We start from the raw sequence: 19,979 nt of genomic DNA on the forward strand, positions 1-19,979 counted from the left end.
AGAATGAAATCATTCATGAGGGGAAATGTCATATGGGCAAAGCTACAGATCAGATAACTTATGAAAACGGACGCCGATTTGCTTAAGCAACACTAAATTTACATCGAACAAGGCGGACAGGAGCAGCGAACATAGCTTTCTGACAAGTTTCTCTCTGCCTCACTGTTTCACGCTTAACCATGTCACTGGTGTTTTACATTCGTTCCAAAAGTTTCCCAACTTTCCTTGCTTCACAGTCATTTGGTTACCACTTCGAACAAAGTTAACCAATCAGTGGTTACCATGACGTGACCGAAATGTCTTGAGGTGTAAAACAGAGTCAAGGGGAAATGGTTTGATCTTCTGTTATTTTTGAGAGTCACATCTTGTGCTGATGGTCATAGCTGTTTCGGGACAAATGGAGAACAGGACTGCAGGAGATCACAGCTGGGGAGACAGAATCGACAACAGATCTCTCTCTCTCTCTCTCTCTCTCTCCCTCTAGAGCCGCAAAGACTCCGCTCGAAGAATCTGTGTCATGCAAATGAGGTTGACTGTTAATGGATGAATCAGTGCACGCACGCACCCAACACACACACACACACACACACAGTTTGCATCCATAGCTTTCTCATTCTAGGCTTAAGGCTGGGTATTACAGGGTCTCTCATGTGCTACAGATGGAGGGCCATACAGTCTTCATGCGGTGTATGCCCCTTACTGTCTTTTGGTAGTTTTTTCCATAAAGCCTCTCTCACCGTCCCCTCCCCTCCCCTCCCCTCCCCTCCCTTCCCTTCTTCTCGTTCTCTCACTCTCTCTCTCTCTCTCTCTCTCTCTCTCTCCCTTTCACTCTCTGACTCACTTTTTCCTCAGTCAGCAACTACAACCCCTTAAAGAGCAAGGCAGACAGAGACGAAGCACAGTACCCTGTTGGAATATAAACCATCACACACACGCACACACACATCCACACACACACACATACTTAAAGCAACAGGTACTAAAAGAGTGTTGACGTATAGCCTGGGTTTGACGTTACGACGGCTATACAGTCATGATGCTATAGAAACGCTAGGGGGACGAACTGAATGCACATTTGTTCATTGTCGAACAGTTGCAGTCATTCACTCTGCGTATACATACAGCACCACGGTAGACACCAGCCTGTATTAGGCACTGACTAAGCAAACGACCGTAGGACCGCAGCTATGCTATCAACCAACTCTGTCACAGTCACTCGACACTGGAGACAGTACGAAGACCGCGAGCTGATGAAATTCATGAAAACGCCTGACTCATTAGCGTTCTGTCAATCCATCCAGTCCAGAGCGAAATCTCATCGTATCCGTGCAACTTCAAGTTTGGTCCGGTTATGATTTCTCAGGTACCTAAACAAGCATGTTGAGCGATCGGATCGGATCTCAAGCCAAAAAGAAAAAAAAATAACATCTCAGTAATGCTGAATTTCAGCATTCTCTCCGAGATTATTTCCCTGTAACTGATTTACACTTATCTCATAAATAGGATATAATTGAGATGTCAACCCTGAAATGATTTCAAATTCCTATCCAATCATGCAGAGACGCTAAGCGACAAGACATTTGCAGTACTATGAATTAAACTGACGTGTGAAAATCAGGAAAGGTGCAAAACCCATTAAGACAAAGTGTTATTCGCCTCCCATGCAAAATCTACAACTTTTTTTTCAGTCAGGAACAACTTGTGGCTATAAGCATATTGTTTATATGCAATTATGAAAACTCATGCCACGTTTTGGATTTACTGACAAAGTTGTCTATGAATTCAGTATGCGTACTTGGACTAAGTCTCAACACTGCAACGTTCCAGCGCCCCCCCCCCCCCCCCCCCCAAAAAAAGACAACTCCTCATCCCCTCTCCTCTCTCCTGACACTGGGACAAAGACAGTGAAGTCATGGATATAAACATTATTTTTTTACAACGCACACAAAAACCCCAGCAATTTGGCTCCGAAAATTCACAGCGTTGCACAACAACTTGTCAGACGTTCAAGACACATCGTTTATTTTAAAGAGTCAGAGGGGGAAACAAATTCTCTCAGCTCTAGCTGGAGGAAAACTCCCATTTTTTTTTCCTTCATCATACATGGATTAAGTTATTTTGTGAAGCTATTTTACCAAACAAACAACATCCTGTCTTTTTAAATTCCACTGTTCAGACTGCATGAAGACTTTCTCTTTATCATGTCTGATTTCGGTGAACACTGCTGATAACTTAATAAAGTCTCTTTCCTGAGGGATTGTTCGTAATTAGACAAGATTACTTTATCCTTTATGTGCTTCACCTGCATTCCCCCTCTATCATGCGCATTTACAAGGATGTTTTGCTTTCGCAGGGACGACAAACGTATGTTAATGTTTTATTACAAATGTGAACTGTAACGATTGCCTTCAGAAATCTCCGGACAATAATTACCAGTCCAATCTCTGGATCATTAGGGGAACAAGGCCGTAAGACGCAATCTCGTAGACTGGTGCATATATAAACACATGGCTAGATGCGGGCCGGAGCCAGCGCATAAACAAACATAGCGATTACCTAAAGCTGCCAGCAATGACTGCGATCAAATCTGGAAGCAATTTTAAAAGCGCAAAAAAACCCTTCTGCTTATAAACAGTCCCGTGGCAGAGGGACTGGCGCAGCTTAACGATTGAGAGAGCGAGAATATCTCAAACTGTAATAGCCTTCACAGTCTTAAATGCTAAATTCTCGCGTCTGAAACAGTGCGATTGTAAAGTAAATATTCGTAAGAGATATACGTCGGTAGGCAAAAGCATTCATTGTACAGGTGAAAGCCGCAGCTGTGCAATTTGCAGGCCGGAGGAGAAGACGCGCTGTTGCAGGGCGGACCGATGCGAATTGGAAATGGATATAAAAATATGTCGGCGATAGCACTGTCCCTGCCGCAGCCCCAGCGTCGTAAAGCCAGCCAGCCTCTCGCCACTGCGGCTTTCACAGTCGAATCCATATGCCGTAATTACAGCCTCTCTATAACGCATATATATACAGGTAATACTAATCAATACTTCAAAAAGTGAGCGTCAAGCGGTTCTTTGAAATTACTCCCCCCCAGTGCTGGTTGACTAATATTGTCTCCTGTCGCTGTGACTTACTGGCCTAGGAAAGGGGCCACGGACCGTAAAGAAAGTAAAAGCCAAAGGTAAAGCAAAAGAGAGGAAAACAAATAGTAGATGATTTCACTCTGCACATGGAGGTTCGCATAACACTTTAAATCCGTCACTGTTCACAGCGTTGTTTAATCATTTCCACTACATCAACACTGTTAGCACCTAGCGACTCACCAACTCTAGGAATATCGCTACGGAATATAATTCCCCACACACGGACCCGACCACCAAACCAACCATAATTGCGACTGTAGCTGGTGTAGTGAACGAGATGTTTCAGTGCCCGTCCAAATGAGTAACATTCCACCTCTTAATGTTACAACACTCCCATGTAAATATATACATGATGATACCGATTAACATGGTGCGTCGATACGGTTAGTTAAAGACCCCCATCTGCCGTCGCGTCTGCTCGCCTTCTGCTCCATTCCGTGACTCCGAGCACAATGCAGTGCCGACCATAGCCTAGCACCACCAAGTTCACATTCATGAAGCCATTAAAAGTTACTCACTGCTGATTAACTCAGAAGTCAACGTTCAGAAGGGTAGGTACGTCGGCTTGTCTTTCGTTGCGTTATCTTATGCTAAATACAACTGTTACGCTCAAACAGTCAAATGTGAAATTCTTCACATACCACATCACTTACCTCCTGTGTCGGCGTCCTTTCTCTTTTTTTTCCTTCTACCTCTCCTCTCCTCTGTTCTCCTCCCTTCCAGATGTCGTTGCTTTCCAGCTCCACTCCAACCCCCCAATCCGCGGCACTCCGGAACTGCAATCTCCAATCAGTGCGCAAGCTACAGGAAACACATTCCCCGTTTCCCACAGACAGGAGAGAGAGAGAGAGAGAGAGAGAGTTACCAAAAGTTGGTCAGACAGAGACAAGAAAATAAACCTTTCAAGTGTGAGACATGCATGGTCATTGGATCAGATGACATCCAAAGAAAACAGCCACATTTGGCCTGCAGAGGATCATACTGTGTGGACAGCCGCAGTAGACGACTAAGTGACTTCAATATGTTCAAAAAGTACGAAATGCCCCAAGTCCTGTGATGTAATAACGCACGCAAGATCAGATTTAAGCGTCATCTCCATGTTTTCAAGTTTATCGATTTCAATTCTTGGAATCTTAATAATGTTTTTTTCTAACAGAAAACTTGATGGTATGAATATATTGACAGGTAAAATTGTTAAACCACATTGAATCGAGGAGAAGTAGCCTACTACTAAAAATTAGGTGGGGGGGTACATGCGCAGGGTATGTCGCCTAGTCATAGCAACCGAATTGCTGTATTAAAATAGACCCCTGTCGTCAGCGCTCCGTCTATTTTTGTAAAGAAGGAGACAACACAAGAGGGGATTCTGTGAACTCTGAGTGTGCGTGAGGGATGCATGATCTTTGATCCTTTATTCAAGAGACAGTTGGCTTCACATTCAAGGACAAACTGAATTCCTTTGCCGTTATCAGTTTGTCTGGTCTGGCCGCGTGTCATAAAAGTCAGTCCCTGTTTGTGTGTGTGTGTGTGTGTGTGTGTGTGTGTGTGCGCGTGTTAGAGAGAGGGAGAGAAACGTTTATTATAGATAGATCAATTCTACTCTCAACCACAAGAGAAAAAAACCCTCAGTGTTCTTGCAGTGGAAGCAGAGGAAAATGAGACAGCATCCTCTGTGTCTAAATATATACAAGCTTCAAATAAATAAAGGAAATTCATAAGAGAAATAAACTTTTCTGTGTGTATCTAAGCCACATTGTCCTCTGCCTGTCTTTTCTGTACTTTTTGGACCTCTCCTCAGTGCCATGTCAAGGAAATTTTGGGTAACAGTTCAACAACTGGAGCATTAGAATCACTTTTCTCTTTCTTTGCATCATTAACAGTGTTTTGTTATTATTTTAATTCCTATAAAGCAACTTCCATGCACTGGCTTTAGAATCTGATGTCATAAGGTTCCATGGAATGTCATTGTGAAATCACTATCTGTCTCTTTGGAATAAAACCTTCAATAAAACTGCATACGCACCTCATGAAACCTTTTATCTTTACCAGCATTCAGCTTTCCATCGATGAAGTAGTTTTTGAGAGAATATTTTTCTGAATACAATGTCCATATGCTCCTTGCAGTCTCCATATGGAAAGAATTTAAGTGAGTATATGTTTATGTTATGGAGTTGATGATAATAATAATAATAATAGTAATACAAGTTTATTTAGAGCCCAGTAACACTATTTAGGCTGTTGTCTCAAAGGGCTTTACATGTCCACAACAAAGTTAAATCAAAATTATATTGTCCATAAGTTAGAGAAAACAGATAAGTCTTTTTGTTTAGTTTTAAAGGTAAGAGGAGAGTTTGCCTCCCTAAGGTATTAATATCAATTTATGGGTATGAAGTTATTTTTATGGTATTAAATATATTAACAGTAATACTTTTTTATTATTAGTTAGCATTGTCGTGTCATCCATTTCAGATTTGCCCTCACTGGCTGTTTTGTTCTGTTCCTTTACATGAATATTTCAAGTAAGATCTGGAATGGAACTGGTTACAACAATAAATGATTTAGGTGTTGCACTAACGCAGTGACAAAAAAAAAATCTATTTGAGTTTAAAAAAAAAAGCTGCATCTGAGATGTTGCCAGAAGGAATACCAGCAATGCTGCAGTAATAACGTAATTAGAATGTCCAGTAGAGTATTAAATCAACTATTAAAAATGTATACAGAAGACTGCACAGTTTCCATGACACTTTCACAACAATATCATGTTGTTAAAAACACTACGATGACTCTGATGTCACAAGCAGCCTTGTTTTCCAATTCACTTTTGTAGTAATGATATATTCTCCTTATCTGAATTTTATAGTGTTGGTTATAAGTTAAATGTATTGGTAAATGACGTGTGTTTAATGGGCGGCTATGTGTGTGAGCTTTCTGAGAGAGATGTTTTGAATTTGAAGAGGGCATGTAAATCTGTATGCTATCTGTATGAGAGGGTAAATTTGTTGAGTAGACCACAATGTTTTATTTTCATTTTCTTTTCTCATTTGTTTTCAATCGCACAGGATCTTCATAAAATTGTAGGTAACACCATCGCTTATGCAAGAGACTTTTATTTATTTATTATTTGTTTACTTTAGTTTTGTTTAGTTTGTTTAGTTTTTTTGTTTTTTTTTTAACGTAGCTGACTGTTGATGTCAAGGCTATAATTTAAACAGCAGGTTTCAAACGCCAGTCCTCAGGGGTGACGCTGTTTGCAGGTTTTTGATCCGACAGTCCACCAGTGCAGCAACCAGTGTCACTAATAAGTTACTCTCTCTGCATTAGCGCTGCAGGCAGTTCGTGAGGTAATGAATGGGCTCCAGTGGTTTAATAGATGGTTTGAGTGAATACAAGCATACAGTGAAGCATCCAGAGCTGTTTTAAAAAAAAAAGAACCTTCTGGTTTTATTTATTATCTGGAGTTATGTTCTTCACTTAATTTAGCTTTGTTTGTTTGTTTGTTTGTTTGTTTTTAATGATGGCCAGAGACAGACAAATAGGGGGTTGTTTTGAAACAGGAGACCTGCATCGTCAATGACAACGATGAACAGTTAAATATAGTATATACTGAGAACATACTGACACAGTCACCAGTCTGTCTCTGTGATCCAAAAAAAAAAAAAGTGAAAATGTCCCTCTGTTTTTCTCCTATTCTCATTACTAGGCTCCCACACAGACACAGCACCCCTAGTGGTAAGGAGGTCAGAGGAGGTTGCTCGGTCCAACAGAGAGGAAAGGAGGAGGAGATGCAAGAGGAAGAGGAGCACGAGTAGCCAATTGGAGAAAGAGGGCGCAGAGAGGAAAGGAGGAGAGAAAGAACACGACGAGGAGGAGGTGTTGAGCAGGAGCGAGAATGGAGAAGAGGAAAGACTGAGCTCCAGGGAGTATAACGAGGATGTTTCCTCTGAGGGGCGGAGTCAGAAAAGGGAGTCGACCCCTGGAGAACCCGCACATGGCGTGCTATGCAACACTGTTCACAGAGGTTGGAATAACAAACTCATGAACCCAAAACTGACACCACTGCTGTTACCAAACCCTCATAACTACACAACATATAGAACACACACACACACACACAAACAAACATACATTCAACAAGAATCTGTCCTATTACTGTAATATTTCACATTCCAACAAAAGTCCATTTTGTAACCTAATATTTAGTCACAGTACCTGTCACTCGCTGGTGAGGTAAAAATGGATGAACTCTGAATTGTAATTACTGAATTGTAATTGTGTCTTCCTCTTCCCATTCCTCTCTCTCTTTCTTTCTTTCTTTCTTTCTTTCTTAGCAGTGCTGGAGAGGAAGTACGAGCATATGTATTGTTTGGGTGGAGGAGGATATGGTACTGTGTTCGCTGGCCAACGCAGAGACGACTTAATACCCGTAATACACACACACACACACACACACACACACACACACACACACGCACGCACACACATACACACACAAACACACAAATACACACGCAAACACACACACGCACACACACACACGTGCCTTTCACCTTACCTCCTGACAAACTGTTCACAATGACTTAATTTAATAACCTAATCCTGACTATAACCAAAAACATGATTTTTTCACCTTTGGTTTAATAATAGCCGCTATTACCAATTATTAACAATTATTTCCCAAGGGAAAAATGTTCACACACACACATTGAATCGGTTTTATCGAGTATTTTAATGGAGATTTGGTCTCCACTGTTAAACAAGTAACTAATACGCATACATGCATGTGCACACACACACACACACACACACACACATTTCCAGTGCCTATGAGAGGGTACACAGCAGTAAAGAGTGATTTTGATTTTCCTCAGGTCGCTATTAAACATGTGCCAATGCAGAGAGTGACACAGATAACACTGGTAAGTTCAGATGAGGCACTGGGGAAACTGAGATGAGAACCTGACGGGCCATAGGCTTAATGCTTGAATTTAGAATTCCGAATGACATCACCCTCCCAATATGAAGTCAGAAATAATGCTCTCTTCTGCCCCCTGCTGGCCAACACATATAATTCTAACAATGAAAACTCAGGGAGTGACTGGGGAAAAAAAACAAAACAAAAAAAAAAACATAACAACACCATTAGAAAATGTTGTGTTTTTTTCCTTTTCGTGGTAGTATGTGAATGGACAGTGGCGTAAGTTTCCTCTGGAGGTGGTGCTACTGCTGACGGCGAGGGGTAAAAGCGTCAGAGAATGGAACTGCGATGAAGTGATCCCCTCCACGCGGCGCGGCGATCAGCCCGGTCACGGGGGTGCGGTGGCTCTCCTGGACTGGTTTGTGATGGAGGACGAGCTGGTTATGGTGATGGAGAGACCAGTGCCATCCATGGATCTGTTTGATTACCTACAGGAGAAGGGAGGGAGTCTGAAAGAAGAGGAAGCCAAGGTTGGGTGTCACACATTCTCTCTCTCTCTCCATCTCTCTCTGTCACACACACATACACGCACACATGCACACACACACAAAAGCATACATGTAGGAGCGGTTGAAGACCAGAATGGAGCTATAAAGACTGACTTGAATTGACTCACAGTTACCAACAGTGAAGGAACGTGTTGTTTTATTTACAGAGGCATTCAGTTCAGTTCTGTTCCATTTACCACTTGCAGAACTTTGACAGAATGCTTTGTAGAGATCTCCTGTTCTTATTACACTCTAATGCAAATGAGCAGACATTCTATTTAAATTCATCTCACTGAGCGTTATTACCATTAAATATTAACAGAACACTGGCAACACAGACCTTTTGTGACAGTTTCTCTCCCTCTCCCTCTCTGTCTCTCTCTCTCTCTCTCTGTAGGTGATTTTTAAGCAGATAGTTGAAATGATCATTGAGGTTCACTCCATGGGTGTTTTACACCGTGACATTAAACCAGAGAACATTCTAGTTCAGATGGCTCCTGGGCGTCTGCATCTCTGGCTTATAGACTTTGGCTGTGGCTGTTTTCTGCAGGAGGGCCCTTACACTGATTACTGTGGTAAGACTTCTCTATCTCTCTCTCTCTTGTTTTTTTGTTCACTACCTCAAAACCTCTTCTTCTGAGTCTTCCACCCAATGTTCAGTTAAATATTTATGTTTGTTTATACAGCAGAGGTCAGAAAAAACAAACAGTGAATCTGCAGCGAATGGCAAGGAACACAGCACCGCTCCCCCTCATCTCTCTCTCTCTCTCTCTCTTTCTCTCTTGCTCACAAACACGCACACACACACACACACGCGCGCGCAAACAAACAAACAAACACACACGCAGATGAGAATTATATTTTATGAGAATTATACTGATGACTGTTTGCCTGACTTGTGGTGTAGGCACTTGTGAGTATACACCACCGGAGTGGTATCAGCGCTCCACCTACCGGGCAGTGCCTTCAGCAGTGTGGCAACTGGGGGTTCTGCTCTATGACATGCTGTGTGGAGACCACCCATTCCGCACACCCAGGGAAATCATTACCGAAGAACCTTATATACGGGAGGAACTCTCCAGACGTAAGAACTGCCCCCCCCCCCCCCACACACACACACACACTCCCACACTCACAGTCACATGTGCGCGCAAACACACACACACACACACACACACACACAGATGGATAAACACTGTCCATCTTCCATCCACTGTCCACTTCGTTCTTCTCGCACAAACACAAAATTTATAATACTACTTAATTTCAGGAGGAACTATCTTAGTCGTGCAAAGAGTTGTCTTACAAGCCTGATTTTCTCTTTTTAACTCTGTAGAGTGTCAAAACCTTATGAGACGATGTCTGGCAAAACGTCCAAGAGACAGACCTACACTGAGAGGAGTGCAACAGCACCCCTGGCTTCAATAAAACACACACACACACACACACACACACTGCAGGTCTTATAAACACCTATTCAACAAGAATCATTACCATAGATGTAGTATTTCCCATATCAACAAATATTAATCTTCCATATATGCACACACACATACGTACACACAGTCACATACATCCACGCACAAAAAGCTTAGTCCCACAAATTTGAAGAGAAACTATTTTAGCGTTACAAAGACATTTTAAAAACCGAACACTCGAAAAGACCTAGTCACTTCCTCCACTGAAATCCTGTCGCGGTCACCAAGAGCGATGAAATCTTAATAAAAAAAAAGATGAAGAGCAACTGTGTCATATACAGCTCCTCTTTACTCACTCCCGATTCATTCAATACTTTCATCAAGATAATACTTCAGTGTTAGTATTAGTCAATACCTTTAGATTTGGGGGGGGTGGGGGGGGGGGGGGGGGGTGGGGGGGGTGGTGGTTTATAGCTGGAGAAGGTTAATGTGGAATATATACAGTATAATACAGAGTGTTCTGGTCAGATGGAAAAAAGAGAGAGTTTTTTAGTGAGATTACCTGTAATGGAAATGGACTTTGTGATAGATGAGACAGTACAGTTGGGGAATACTGACCCAAAGCAGTGAAGTGAACATCACGGTTAGTGTATAGAGGGGCTTCATCCCTTTAGATGTACGCAAATGTCATGTCTTGGACATGTCTGGCAGCAGAAGTGCTTTAATTTAATGTTATTATCTAGCCCAGTGTACAATGAGTTAATCCATCACTGAGTCACTAAAGGGCAGGTCAAGTCAGAGAAGTCTGACTATGGGCCACAGTAAATACCACTCTTCAGATGGACGGTAAGTACTCAGAAGAGCTGAGGTAATAATACAAGGTCCATTTGTGTGTCTTAATAATGGATAATATGTATCTGTGGTACAGAATCTACAGAAGAGCGGCTTCCATCAGTTATGCATTGTGAATCTTTTCTCTTCATGTCTGTGGGTGTAAACCAGACACAGAAATATCTGTTGTGATAGTACCGATTATGTCCGCCAGGCGGCAGGCAAACGAAGTGCACCCAAAGAAGAGGACAGCGTGATATCTACGTCATAATATCGCGCCAAGTTACCATGCGGGATAAATAAACGTGAGATGTGTTGTAATACAGAGATAGAATTTTGATATCGTTAAAAAAAAGAGAACAAAATGAAAGACACGCCGTTATCAAACTGCGAGCGGCAGTTCCTTCTCAAAGCTGTCGAGGAGAAAAAGGTATTTAGTGTGCATTTCTCTTCGATTTGTACGCGGTTGGACATTACTTTCCAAATTACACTCAGAATTGAAAATGTAGCCTATGTAAATGATCCGGGAATGTTGTAAGCCTACTTATCAGATTTCTCAATTTTCTTTCGTCCTAGCGTGTAGATGGCAGACAGACTTATGACTACAGAAATATTAAAATCACATTTGGCACAGAATACGGATGTTGCATCGTAGACCTGGGGAAAACAAGGTATGTGTGCGTCGCGAGAGCTAGACTTTACGTAACGTATTACCCTGGCAACAATGGATGTCGCAGTTGTATCAGCTGCCAGTCCACCTTTACGCTTCGGAAATTTCTCAGTGAACACGAATACAGAGTTGGATGTCCTATCCCTTATGTTTATCAGTCTATAGCGCATGTGTGTCCGCTTGTTTAGAATCCTTGCACAGGTGTCCTGTGAGCTTGTCCCTCCTAAAGACTCGCGCCCCACAGAAGGAATCCTGTTTTTCAACCTGGAGCTTTCACCTATGGCATCACCTGCGTTTGAACTTGGCAGGTAACAGGAAAACTTCAGTCTTTGGTCTTCAGACAACAGGCTCTTCACCACAGTATTAAAAAAATCAGCAGTTAGTGTTAGTTTGCCTCCTGCCACCTTAAAACAACCTCTAAATTTACTTGTGTTTGCTTTAGTTTTGAATGATCCTTTGCTTTTGTGAAAGGTAGACTGTATTGAAGAATCTTAAAGCAGCCATGAATGGAATAAATACTCTTCTGCGTTGGACTGAACAAGTTTGACGTTGCTAGGGCAGCAGTTTGGGGTTGAAAGTAACGCGGGAAAGGGTGGTCCCTTTTCAATGCTCAAACAAGCTTAATATGGTTAATTCACAATGCTTTTGTGTATCAGCCACATTAAAGTGTGTGTGTGTCTGTGTCTGTGTGTTTCAGGCAGTCTGAGTTGCTGGTTAAGTTGAACAGGCAGCTGGAGAGGTGTTTGCGGAACTCTAAATGCATAGACACAGAGTCTCTGTGTGTGATCTCAGGGGAGAAGGTAAGGGCAGATTAAACTGACTCCCAACCTTTATCGTCTGGAAGGACCCCTGGCTATGCTGCAGAAACACAAAACATTAAAACACATAGAAAGAAACAAATGCACATATCAGCAGGAAGTCACCAAGAATGTAACGCACCAGGAAATCTGTCACAGGCACCATGAAAAAAAGTATATGAACAGTTTTTACAGTCAAAATTCAATCTCAGGCAGTCACTATTACACAACAATATCCAATTTGTTAGCATTACGGTAGCAATATCTATAAATCAGCAATCAGCAACAGACTTTAGCGTGCTCACGAGACACTGGTCTGTTTCAGTTACTATAGAGAGTTACTGTAAGTCTTTCGACCTTTATCGTACTGTGTTCACAGCAGTCTTTGATTAATGCTAAGCCAACATACCTGTTCTGATCTGATGAGCCATCAGACCGATAACGATGGACTTGTCCGGCCGTTTGATTGACAGGTGTGGCAGATCCGTGTGGACGTGCACGTGTTGAATCACGACGGTAACTTGATGGACGCAGCGAGCATCGCCGCCATCGCTGCCTTGTCGCATTTCAGACGCCCTGAGGTCGCCATCCAGGGACGCGACATCACCGTGGTGAGGGTCACTGGCTCTCATTTCACTAAACAAACATAGTTCCTCATGCTCTGTTACAGTCTGCTTTTGTTTGTTTGTTTGTTTGCTTTTTCATTGCCCATGTTCATAAACAGTTGCTATTTTAGATTATAAAGTGATGTTCAAGTGATTGTGGATTGCACTTCAGAGAGAATTGATTTATTGATAGTTGGTTGTGTGTGTGTGTGTGTGTTTTAATCAGTTCACTCCTGAGGAGAGGGATCCGATTCCCTTAAGTATCTACCACATGCCCATCTGTGTTAGCTTTGCCTTCTTCCAGCAGGGGTGAGTAATACCTGAACATATAATAACACATTAAAAAGCAATTCAAATAAAAACATTGTGAAGCTCTTATTTAAGTTTTACATCATCTTCACATTCTTTCAGCACAGTCAAATGTCATGTTCAAATGTACCGTCACATTATAAAATCTAATATTTCATATTGTTTTCACCCCCTGTCTATCATGAAGCCAACTCTGTAGATATTAATGTGATCATTGTAACACACTTAGGTTGATTTCATGCCATACTGTATAACAGAATATCTTGTCTAATTGCTTAGCATTACCTTTTATCACATGCCATTATTTGTTCTGAAACAGCACCTATCTGCTGGTGGACCCATGTGAAAGAGAAGAAAGGGTGATGGATGGATTGCTGGTCATCGCTATGAACAAACACAGAGAGATCTGCTCTATTCAGTCCAGCGGGGGTATCATGTTACTCAAAGAACAAGTGAGTGAGAGCGAGAGAGAGAGAGAGAGAGAAGGTGTGAGCTGGCAAACACAGCACTTGTCGTTAAGGCTGACCCTGTGCGTGTGTGTTTATGTGTTTGTGTGTTTATCTGTGTGTGTGTGTGTGTGTGCGCGTTTCTGATTTACAGGTGCTGAGATGCAGTAAAATTGCCAGCGTGAAGGTATCTGAGATAACTGAACTTATCAACAAAGCCTTAGACAATGACAAGAGAGCCAGGTGAGACAACACAGAAAAATAAGCATGCAAACCATTTCACTTTATTATGGAGTCAATGTGGATGTATTATTACACTTCAGGGTTTTGGCTTTGTTTTTTTCTTTTTCAGGAAGGAGGGTGGGAAGTTTGGCTTTGCCGAGTCAATGCCCAAAGAGCGAATCACAGCACTGAAAAAAGATGAAGCCCCGGTAGAGATGACAGACGTCCAGGACACAGCCAATGAGATCATTAGTAGAACAGAGGCCCAGCCTGACATGTATCCTCTGACTGGCTGATTAATCTAGCCGCATGTAGTGATAGTTTTTCAGAAACCGATGAAGGTTCAGGGGCACATGACTAATAGCACTGGGAGACATTTTGGGTTTGGAAATAGTGTTTGTTTGGTATTGAGTGGAGGAGTTTTAGTTTTTGAACTTTTCGATTAATGACAGAATGGAAGGATCAGGAAACATAGATATCTTTTCACACTTTTAACCTTTTCACACAGTCATTTAGTGAAGTAGTGCTTGAGGCTCATTGTAATTCCTTAAACAACAAAAGGTACATTTGTTAGCTAAACCAATGCTTCCAGTCCTATCCCTGGAGGTCCTTTGCATTCCACATAGCACAACCAATTCAGTTCATCGGCTGTTTACTAAGTCCTTGATTTGCCGATGGAGATGTGTCAGTGCAGGGCTTTAGGCTTTCAAAAGAAGGATTGGCTAAAACTGAGCCAAAGCGATTAAGTTTCGCAGTTCATTTTGGCCATTCTTTTTTCTATGCATGTCATTTACCTTTAACCTTCCTGTCAGCGTAAAAGTGCCCTCACCCGTTGTTCCAGCCCCTGGGACCGGTCAAGTAGGGGAGGGGTTACTGAACACATGGGGCCTAGAGGAGGAGGAAGATGAAGAAGAGGAACAGCATGAAAAAGAGGAAATGAGCACAGGTAGAGGGAAAAACTGGATTTTATTCATACTGATCAGGACCTAAAATCAGTTTGCTAAGATGTGTGTGTGTGTGTGTGTGTGTGTGTGTGTGTGTGTGTGTGTGTGTTTCAGGTGAAGTGATGGTACTCTCGGACAGCGAAGAAGATGATGTGGTCATTTTGAATCCGGACGCAAACAAACCTAAGTGAGTGCCCGGTGAAAACTACCCTTCTTCCCTTAGCATTATTGGTTATTAAAAGCTCAGCGTGTATTATTTAATGACTTTGTTAGAATAACCATTGTTTTGCACATATTAATGTGGCTTTGCTGCTGGTTCTTTTTCTTGTGTAAACTCTCAAGGCATTCTTAAAAATGTACCACAGTAACTGGACAATCATCAGAATTAAGTCAAATTAGTGAACTCAGAGATTGAGATGAAAACTGATGTGGTGCGCTAATTAAATAAATCCAAAGTTTTACAAATGAGTTCATTGTTTACTTGATTTTTTTTCCCAAGGAGGTTGGAAGGTGGTTCAAAAAAGGGGGTAGAGGCACCAAAGAAACAAAAGACGTCGCATTGAACCCACTGTGCTGATCCCCAGGATACTACCAAACCCTAATTTAGTCCTTGATTTGTTTTTGTTTGTAAGTTTCTTTTTTGAAATGGCATAATAAATGTGCATGTGGATATAAACTGAGTTGTGTGATTGCTGTATTTTTAATCGCGTGTTCTATCGTAGACTTTAAACACTGAACAATATACCAGCAAGTTGAAAATTGAACAGGATGTTAAACACTTTCAAAATCTATCTTGGCCCGTACGGGGATCGAACCCGCGACCTTGGCGTTATTAGCACCACGCTCTAACCAACTGAGCTAACCGGCCACATTGTTCGACGGCGTTTTCTCACACTTTCTATTACAATTTCTGTGATGTCTAGCAGGATATATTCGCCATGCTTTGCAGTTTCTTTTTTAGGGGACGACTGAAGTGCACTTACATATGTTCGGTGCACGTTCACGCGGAAAGAGCGTCCTGAGCAATATCAGCGCACTGTAACAGCTCCTCACAGAACACTGTCCGTCACGTCAGTAAGAGTCGAACGAGCAGTTTGCTCAGATCTACTGAAAACCCTACCACCACTTCCCCATGTCCTCCAAAACCCTGCAAAAACAGCCCTTAGGCGAAAGTGAGCACTGACCCCTACCTCCCGCATGCTAAACGAGCGCCCTAGCTCGAATGAAAATTGACAGCGAGAGGGGGAAAGAAGAGGGAGAAGACGTGAAAAGGGAAAAGAGAGAGAGTACAGGAAGTGAAAATTAAACATGTCAGTGTGTCTGGTGATATCTGAGGTTGCTTGATTGACAAAAAGTTTGCTTCATTGTGTATTTTTTAATGTTCAGACATTCGTGAAATACCGAGATCGTTCGATCAGATTCTACGCTGCTCACATTCTTCTCAACGGTGTCACCCCAACACCACGCGTCGGTCGATTTCTCGGCTGAAACTTGCCGACACGCACGAAAGACGCAAACTGTCAAGGATACACAAGTTAGTGAAAACAGCGCACTCTCCCACGTCCAGTATATCAAAGGGAGCTTGGAACAGCATGAAACTCATAACGGCCCGACAAACAGCCCAAGGGGGGAGGTGTCGGATGAGGCCATTGACCTTTTCTGCAGTAGGTTTCACACTTTCCCAACACCCACACCCATTCTGCTGCGGCCAGGGATACACAAGCCATTGACAAGAGTGCATGTCCTGTCCCCAAAACTGAAAAAAAAAGCAGCACACTCGTTCTTTGATGGTCAAGGATGCCAACGAGCGGCAAAAAGGTGCAGCTGCTCCCCGTCGGGGAATCGAACCCCGGTCTCCCGCGTGACAGGCGGGGATACTCACCACTATACTAACGAGGACACGGTGCCGGTGGCTTGAAGCGGATAGCAAACGAAAGCAAAATGCCAAGGACGCTGTCAAAAACCGGAACGTCTGGGTCAAGAATGTCCACACTCTCTGGGCCTGGCAAGCGACCCAAGAAGGCGCCCAGTTTTTTTTTTTTTTTTTTTTTTTTGCTCCAAGACTCATGCTGTTAGGCCGGTTAGCTCAGTTGGTTAGAGCGTGGTGCTAATAACGCCAAGGTCGCGGGTTCGATCCCCGTACGGGCCAGCCTGCTTTTTCTCTACCTGGGCCGTCAGAACGCGTGGACAACATTGGACGCTGAGCTGCGCTTTTCGGGTTCTTTGCCTACGCTCCCGCCGTCGGAGGAAACCAAGGTCCGGGGACGTTGGGAGGTTCCATGGTGTAATGGTTAGCACTCTGGACTCTGAATCCAGCGATCCGAGTTCAAATCTCGGTGGGACCTTTGGCTGCCTTTTTGCTGTGCCGGAGCGCGCCACGCTGAAGTTCGGCTGCTGCGGCAGCTTGAAATGCATTACAAAAAAAAGGAACGCCCGTGGAGAATGCGGGCATCGATCCCGCTACCTCTCGCATGCTAAGCGAGCGCTCTACCATTTGAGCTAATTCCCCTTGCCGACCTCGTTCCCAGTCCGTCGGGGGCGCGCTTGGAGGGCGGACCGGCAGCTTCCATGGGAAGTGCCCCTCCGCAAAGGTTTGTCAGTTCAACTTGAAAGCTAAAGCTAGACAAAAACATCAGCCAAACTAGCTATCGAGCTAGCGATAGCATTATGCATGCGGTGGGAAGGGCAAGTAGAGAAGGTAACGGGAAAAGCAGATAGCACAAAGGCAGCCTGGATCGACACAAAGCTGATAAGAGCCTGACAAACCGCCGGACGGGCAGGTGTTGCATGAAGGGACCCAGAAGGCCATTGACGTTAACATCTTTTTTGACACTCTCCCAACACCCGCACCCATTCCACCACAGCGTGGTGGCCGGCAACCTGTGTGCGCTTGGGAGGAGGCCTCAGTGGCAGGTAATCTTAAAAACGACCTTACTTTTGACTTATGTCCTTCTTGTTTCAAGCCCTTTTCCTTTGTCCTCAGTGCTCCTGATTCTTAACCTCAGCCCATCCCTGGGACTGAGTCAGCTTCCCAACCACCCTCATGGCCAGCGTCGCCCCGAGAAGACGGCCGGCGCCACGTTTGTCCAAAAAGCTCTTTACAAAAGGTACCAGAGCGTGCCAGACTTATTTAGAGCGGGTCACCTGGTGTAAGCACCTGGTAAACTACCTTGCCCGTGCCCTTCGATAGCTCAGCTGGTAGAGCGGAGGACTGTAGGTGTCGTCCAGGCTATCCTTAGGTCGCTGGTTCAAGTCCGGCTCGAAGGACAGGCTTTTCCTTCGACCCAGGCCTCAAGCAGACAACACCAAAGTTGCTGCTGCTTAGACGTGCTGATCGCCAGAGCGCCTGCCGCCTGACCCGGAGCTGTGCGGGTCTGCATTTTGGCGCTTGCACTGCAGCGTTACTGTGATTTCCCTTGCCTGCCTCTTTCCCAGCCCTTCGGGGGCGCGCTTGGACGGCAGACCAGCAGCTTACGTTGGAAGCGCCCCTCCACAAAGGTTTGTCAGTTCACGACGTGAAGGCTAAAGCTTGACAAACACGTTAGCCAAACTAGCTATTTAGCTAGAGATAGCCTTATGCATGCGGTGGGAAGGGCGTCGGTTGATTTCCCTTGCCTGCCCCTTTCCCAGTCCTTCGGGGGAACGCTTGGACGGCAGACCGGCAGCTGACGTTGGAAGGGCCCCTCCACAAAGGTTTGTCAGTTCACAACGTGAAGGCTAAAGCTTGACAAACACGTTAGCCAAACTAGCTATTTAGCTAGAGATAGCCTTATGCATGCGGTGGGAAGGGCGTCGGTTGATTTCCCTTGCCTGCCCCTTTCCCAGTCCTTCGGGGGAACGCTTGGACGGCAGACCGGCAGCTTACGTTGGAAGCGCCCCTCCACAAAGGTTTGTCAGTTCACGACGTGAAGGCTAAAGCTTGACAAAAACGTTAGCCAAACTAGCTATTTAGCTAGCGATAGCATTATGCATGCGGTGGGAAGGGCGTCGGTTGATTTCCCTTGCCTGCCCCCTTCCCAGTCCTTCGGGGGCGCGCCTGGACGGCAGACCGGCAGCGTCCATGGGAAGTGCCCCTCCACAACGGCTTGTCAGTTCAACTTGAAAGCTAAAGCTTGACAAAAACGTTAGCCAAAGTAGCTTACGGGAAGGTAACGGGAAAAGAAGATAGCACAAAGGCAGCCTGGAACGACACAAAGCTGATAACGGCCCGACACACCGTCGAATGGGCACGTGTTGGATGAAGGGGCCCAGAAGGCCATTGACGTTAAGACCTTTTTGGACACTCTCCCAACACCCCAACACCACGCGTCGGTCGATTTCTCGGCTGAAACTTGCCGACAGGCACGAAAGACGCAGAGGTCTGCTTCACCTGACGTAGGTCCGCAGGCTGTGGTGGCACCGGAGGGAGTCAAAAGCAACTTCCCTGACCGGGAATCGAACCCGGGCCGCGGCGGTGAGAGCGCCGAATCCTAACCACTAGACCACCAGGGAGGTCAAGACTTATCTCCTTGGCCCTGCTGGCGTGGGCCCCCGAGCACAGGGCCCTGCTCGGCATGCACGCCCTCTCGGTGTGCCGGCGCTTTGGTGAAAAGAAGTAACGCCGTCCGAGGTGAAGCTCCAACCCGCCACCCCGAGATGACCGGCCCACATAACCCAGTTGCACGCCGTGGCCTTCGCAGACGTCTGGGTGCCTCCTTGGGTCACCTTCTAGTTGCAGCAAAGCCTTTGCAAACTGTCAAGGATACACAAGTTAGTGAAAACAGCGCACTCTCCCACGTCCAGTATATCAAAGGGAGCTTGGAACAGCATGAAACTCATAACGGCCCGACAAACAGCCCAAGGGGGGAGGTGTCGGATGAGGCCATTGACCTTTTCTGCAGTAGGTTTCACACTTTCCCAACACCCACACCCATTCTGCTGCGGCCAGGGATACACAAGCCATTGACAAGAGTGCATGTCCTGTCCCCAAAACTGAAAAAAAAAGCAGCACACTCGTTCTTTGATGGTCAAGGATGCCAACGAGCGGCAAAAAGGTGCAGCTGCTCCCCGTCGGGGAATCGAACCCCGGTCTCCCGCGTGACAGGCGGGGATACTCACCACTATACTAACGAGGACACGGCGCCGGTGGCTTGAA

The 19,979-nt window shown here is 44.5% G+C and overlaps 2 protein-coding genes and 8 non-coding genes across 12 annotated transcripts in view; 4 read left to right on the forward strand and 6 right to left on the reverse strand.

Moving 5' to 3' along the window:
* The window catches only part of apbb2b (amyloid beta (A4) precursor protein-binding, family B, member 2b), a 40,353-nt gene extending 36,478 nt beyond the window's left edge, over nucleotides 1–3,875 (reverse strand). For all 3 annotated transcript variants that reach the window (XM_030787981.1, XM_030787980.1, XM_030787982.1), the window contains exon 1: nucleotides 3,794–3,875. The gene's annotated coding sequence lies outside the window, so the exon portion shown is untranslated. The remainder of the gene's footprint in view (nucleotides 1–3,793) is intronic.
* A 7,333-nt stretch (nucleotides 3,876–11,208) lies between these two features.
* On the forward strand, nucleotides 11,209–15,429 carry exosc9 (exosome component 9). Its single transcript, XM_030788182.1, has 12 exons — nucleotides 11,209–11,282; nucleotides 11,429–11,523; nucleotides 11,711–11,830; nucleotides 12,220–12,322; nucleotides 12,793–12,930; nucleotides 13,151–13,233; nucleotides 13,553–13,685; nucleotides 13,834–13,922; nucleotides 14,032–14,178; nucleotides 14,714–14,847; nucleotides 14,960–15,032; nucleotides 15,345–15,429. The coding sequence occupies exons 1-12, from the start codon at nucleotides 11,217–11,219 to the stop codon at nucleotides 15,406–15,408; spliced, it is 1,245 nt and encodes a 414-aa protein (XP_030644042.1). The 5' UTR covers nucleotides 11,209–11,216; the 3' UTR covers nucleotides 15,409–15,429.
* Nucleotides 15,430–15,639: 210 nt separating this feature from the next.
* Nucleotides 15,640–15,713, reverse strand: trnai-aau (transfer RNA isoleucine (anticodon AAU)). The gene has a single exon. It is a non-coding gene; the product is annotated as a tRNA-Ile (tRNA).
* A 959-nt stretch (nucleotides 15,714–16,672) lies between these two features.
* trnad-guc (transfer RNA aspartic acid (anticodon GUC)) lies at nucleotides 16,673–16,744 on the reverse strand. Its single transcript has one exon. It is a non-coding gene; the product is annotated as a tRNA-Asp (tRNA).
* Nucleotides 16,745–16,920: 176 nt separating this feature from the next.
* Nucleotides 16,921–16,994, forward strand: trnai-aau (transfer RNA isoleucine (anticodon AAU)). The gene has a single exon. It is a non-coding gene; the product is annotated as a tRNA-Ile (tRNA).
* A 124-nt stretch (nucleotides 16,995–17,118) lies between these two features.
* Nucleotides 17,119–17,190, forward strand: trnaq-cug (transfer RNA glutamine (anticodon CUG)). The gene has a single exon. It is a non-coding gene; the product is annotated as a tRNA-Gln (tRNA).
* Nucleotides 17,191–17,281: 91 nt separating this feature from the next.
* On the reverse strand, nucleotides 17,282–17,354 carry trnaa-agc (transfer RNA alanine (anticodon AGC)). Its single transcript has one exon. It is a non-coding gene; the product is annotated as a tRNA-Ala (tRNA).
* A 671-nt stretch (nucleotides 17,355–18,025) lies between these two features.
* trnay-gua (transfer RNA tyrosine (anticodon GUA)) lies at nucleotides 18,026–18,112 on the forward strand. The gene is given in 2 exon segments: nucleotides 18,026–18,062; nucleotides 18,077–18,112. It is a non-coding gene; the product is annotated as a tRNA-Tyr (tRNA).
* Nucleotides 18,113–19,264: 1,152 nt separating this feature from the next.
* trnae-cuc (transfer RNA glutamic acid (anticodon CUC)) lies at nucleotides 19,265–19,336 on the reverse strand. Its single transcript has one exon. It is a non-coding gene; the product is annotated as a tRNA-Glu (tRNA).
* Nucleotides 19,337–19,887: 551 nt separating this feature from the next.
* trnad-guc (transfer RNA aspartic acid (anticodon GUC)) lies at nucleotides 19,888–19,959 on the reverse strand. Its single transcript has one exon. It is a non-coding gene; the product is annotated as a tRNA-Asp (tRNA).
* Nucleotides 19,960–19,979: the final 20 nt, after the last annotated feature.

The sequence above is a fragment of the Chanos chanos genome, chromosome 11, assembly GCF_902362185.1.
Source record: "Chanos chanos chromosome 11, fChaCha1.1, whole genome shotgun sequence".
Taxonomy (NCBI): domain Eukaryota; kingdom Metazoa; phylum Chordata; class Actinopteri; order Gonorynchiformes; family Chanidae; genus Chanos; species Chanos chanos.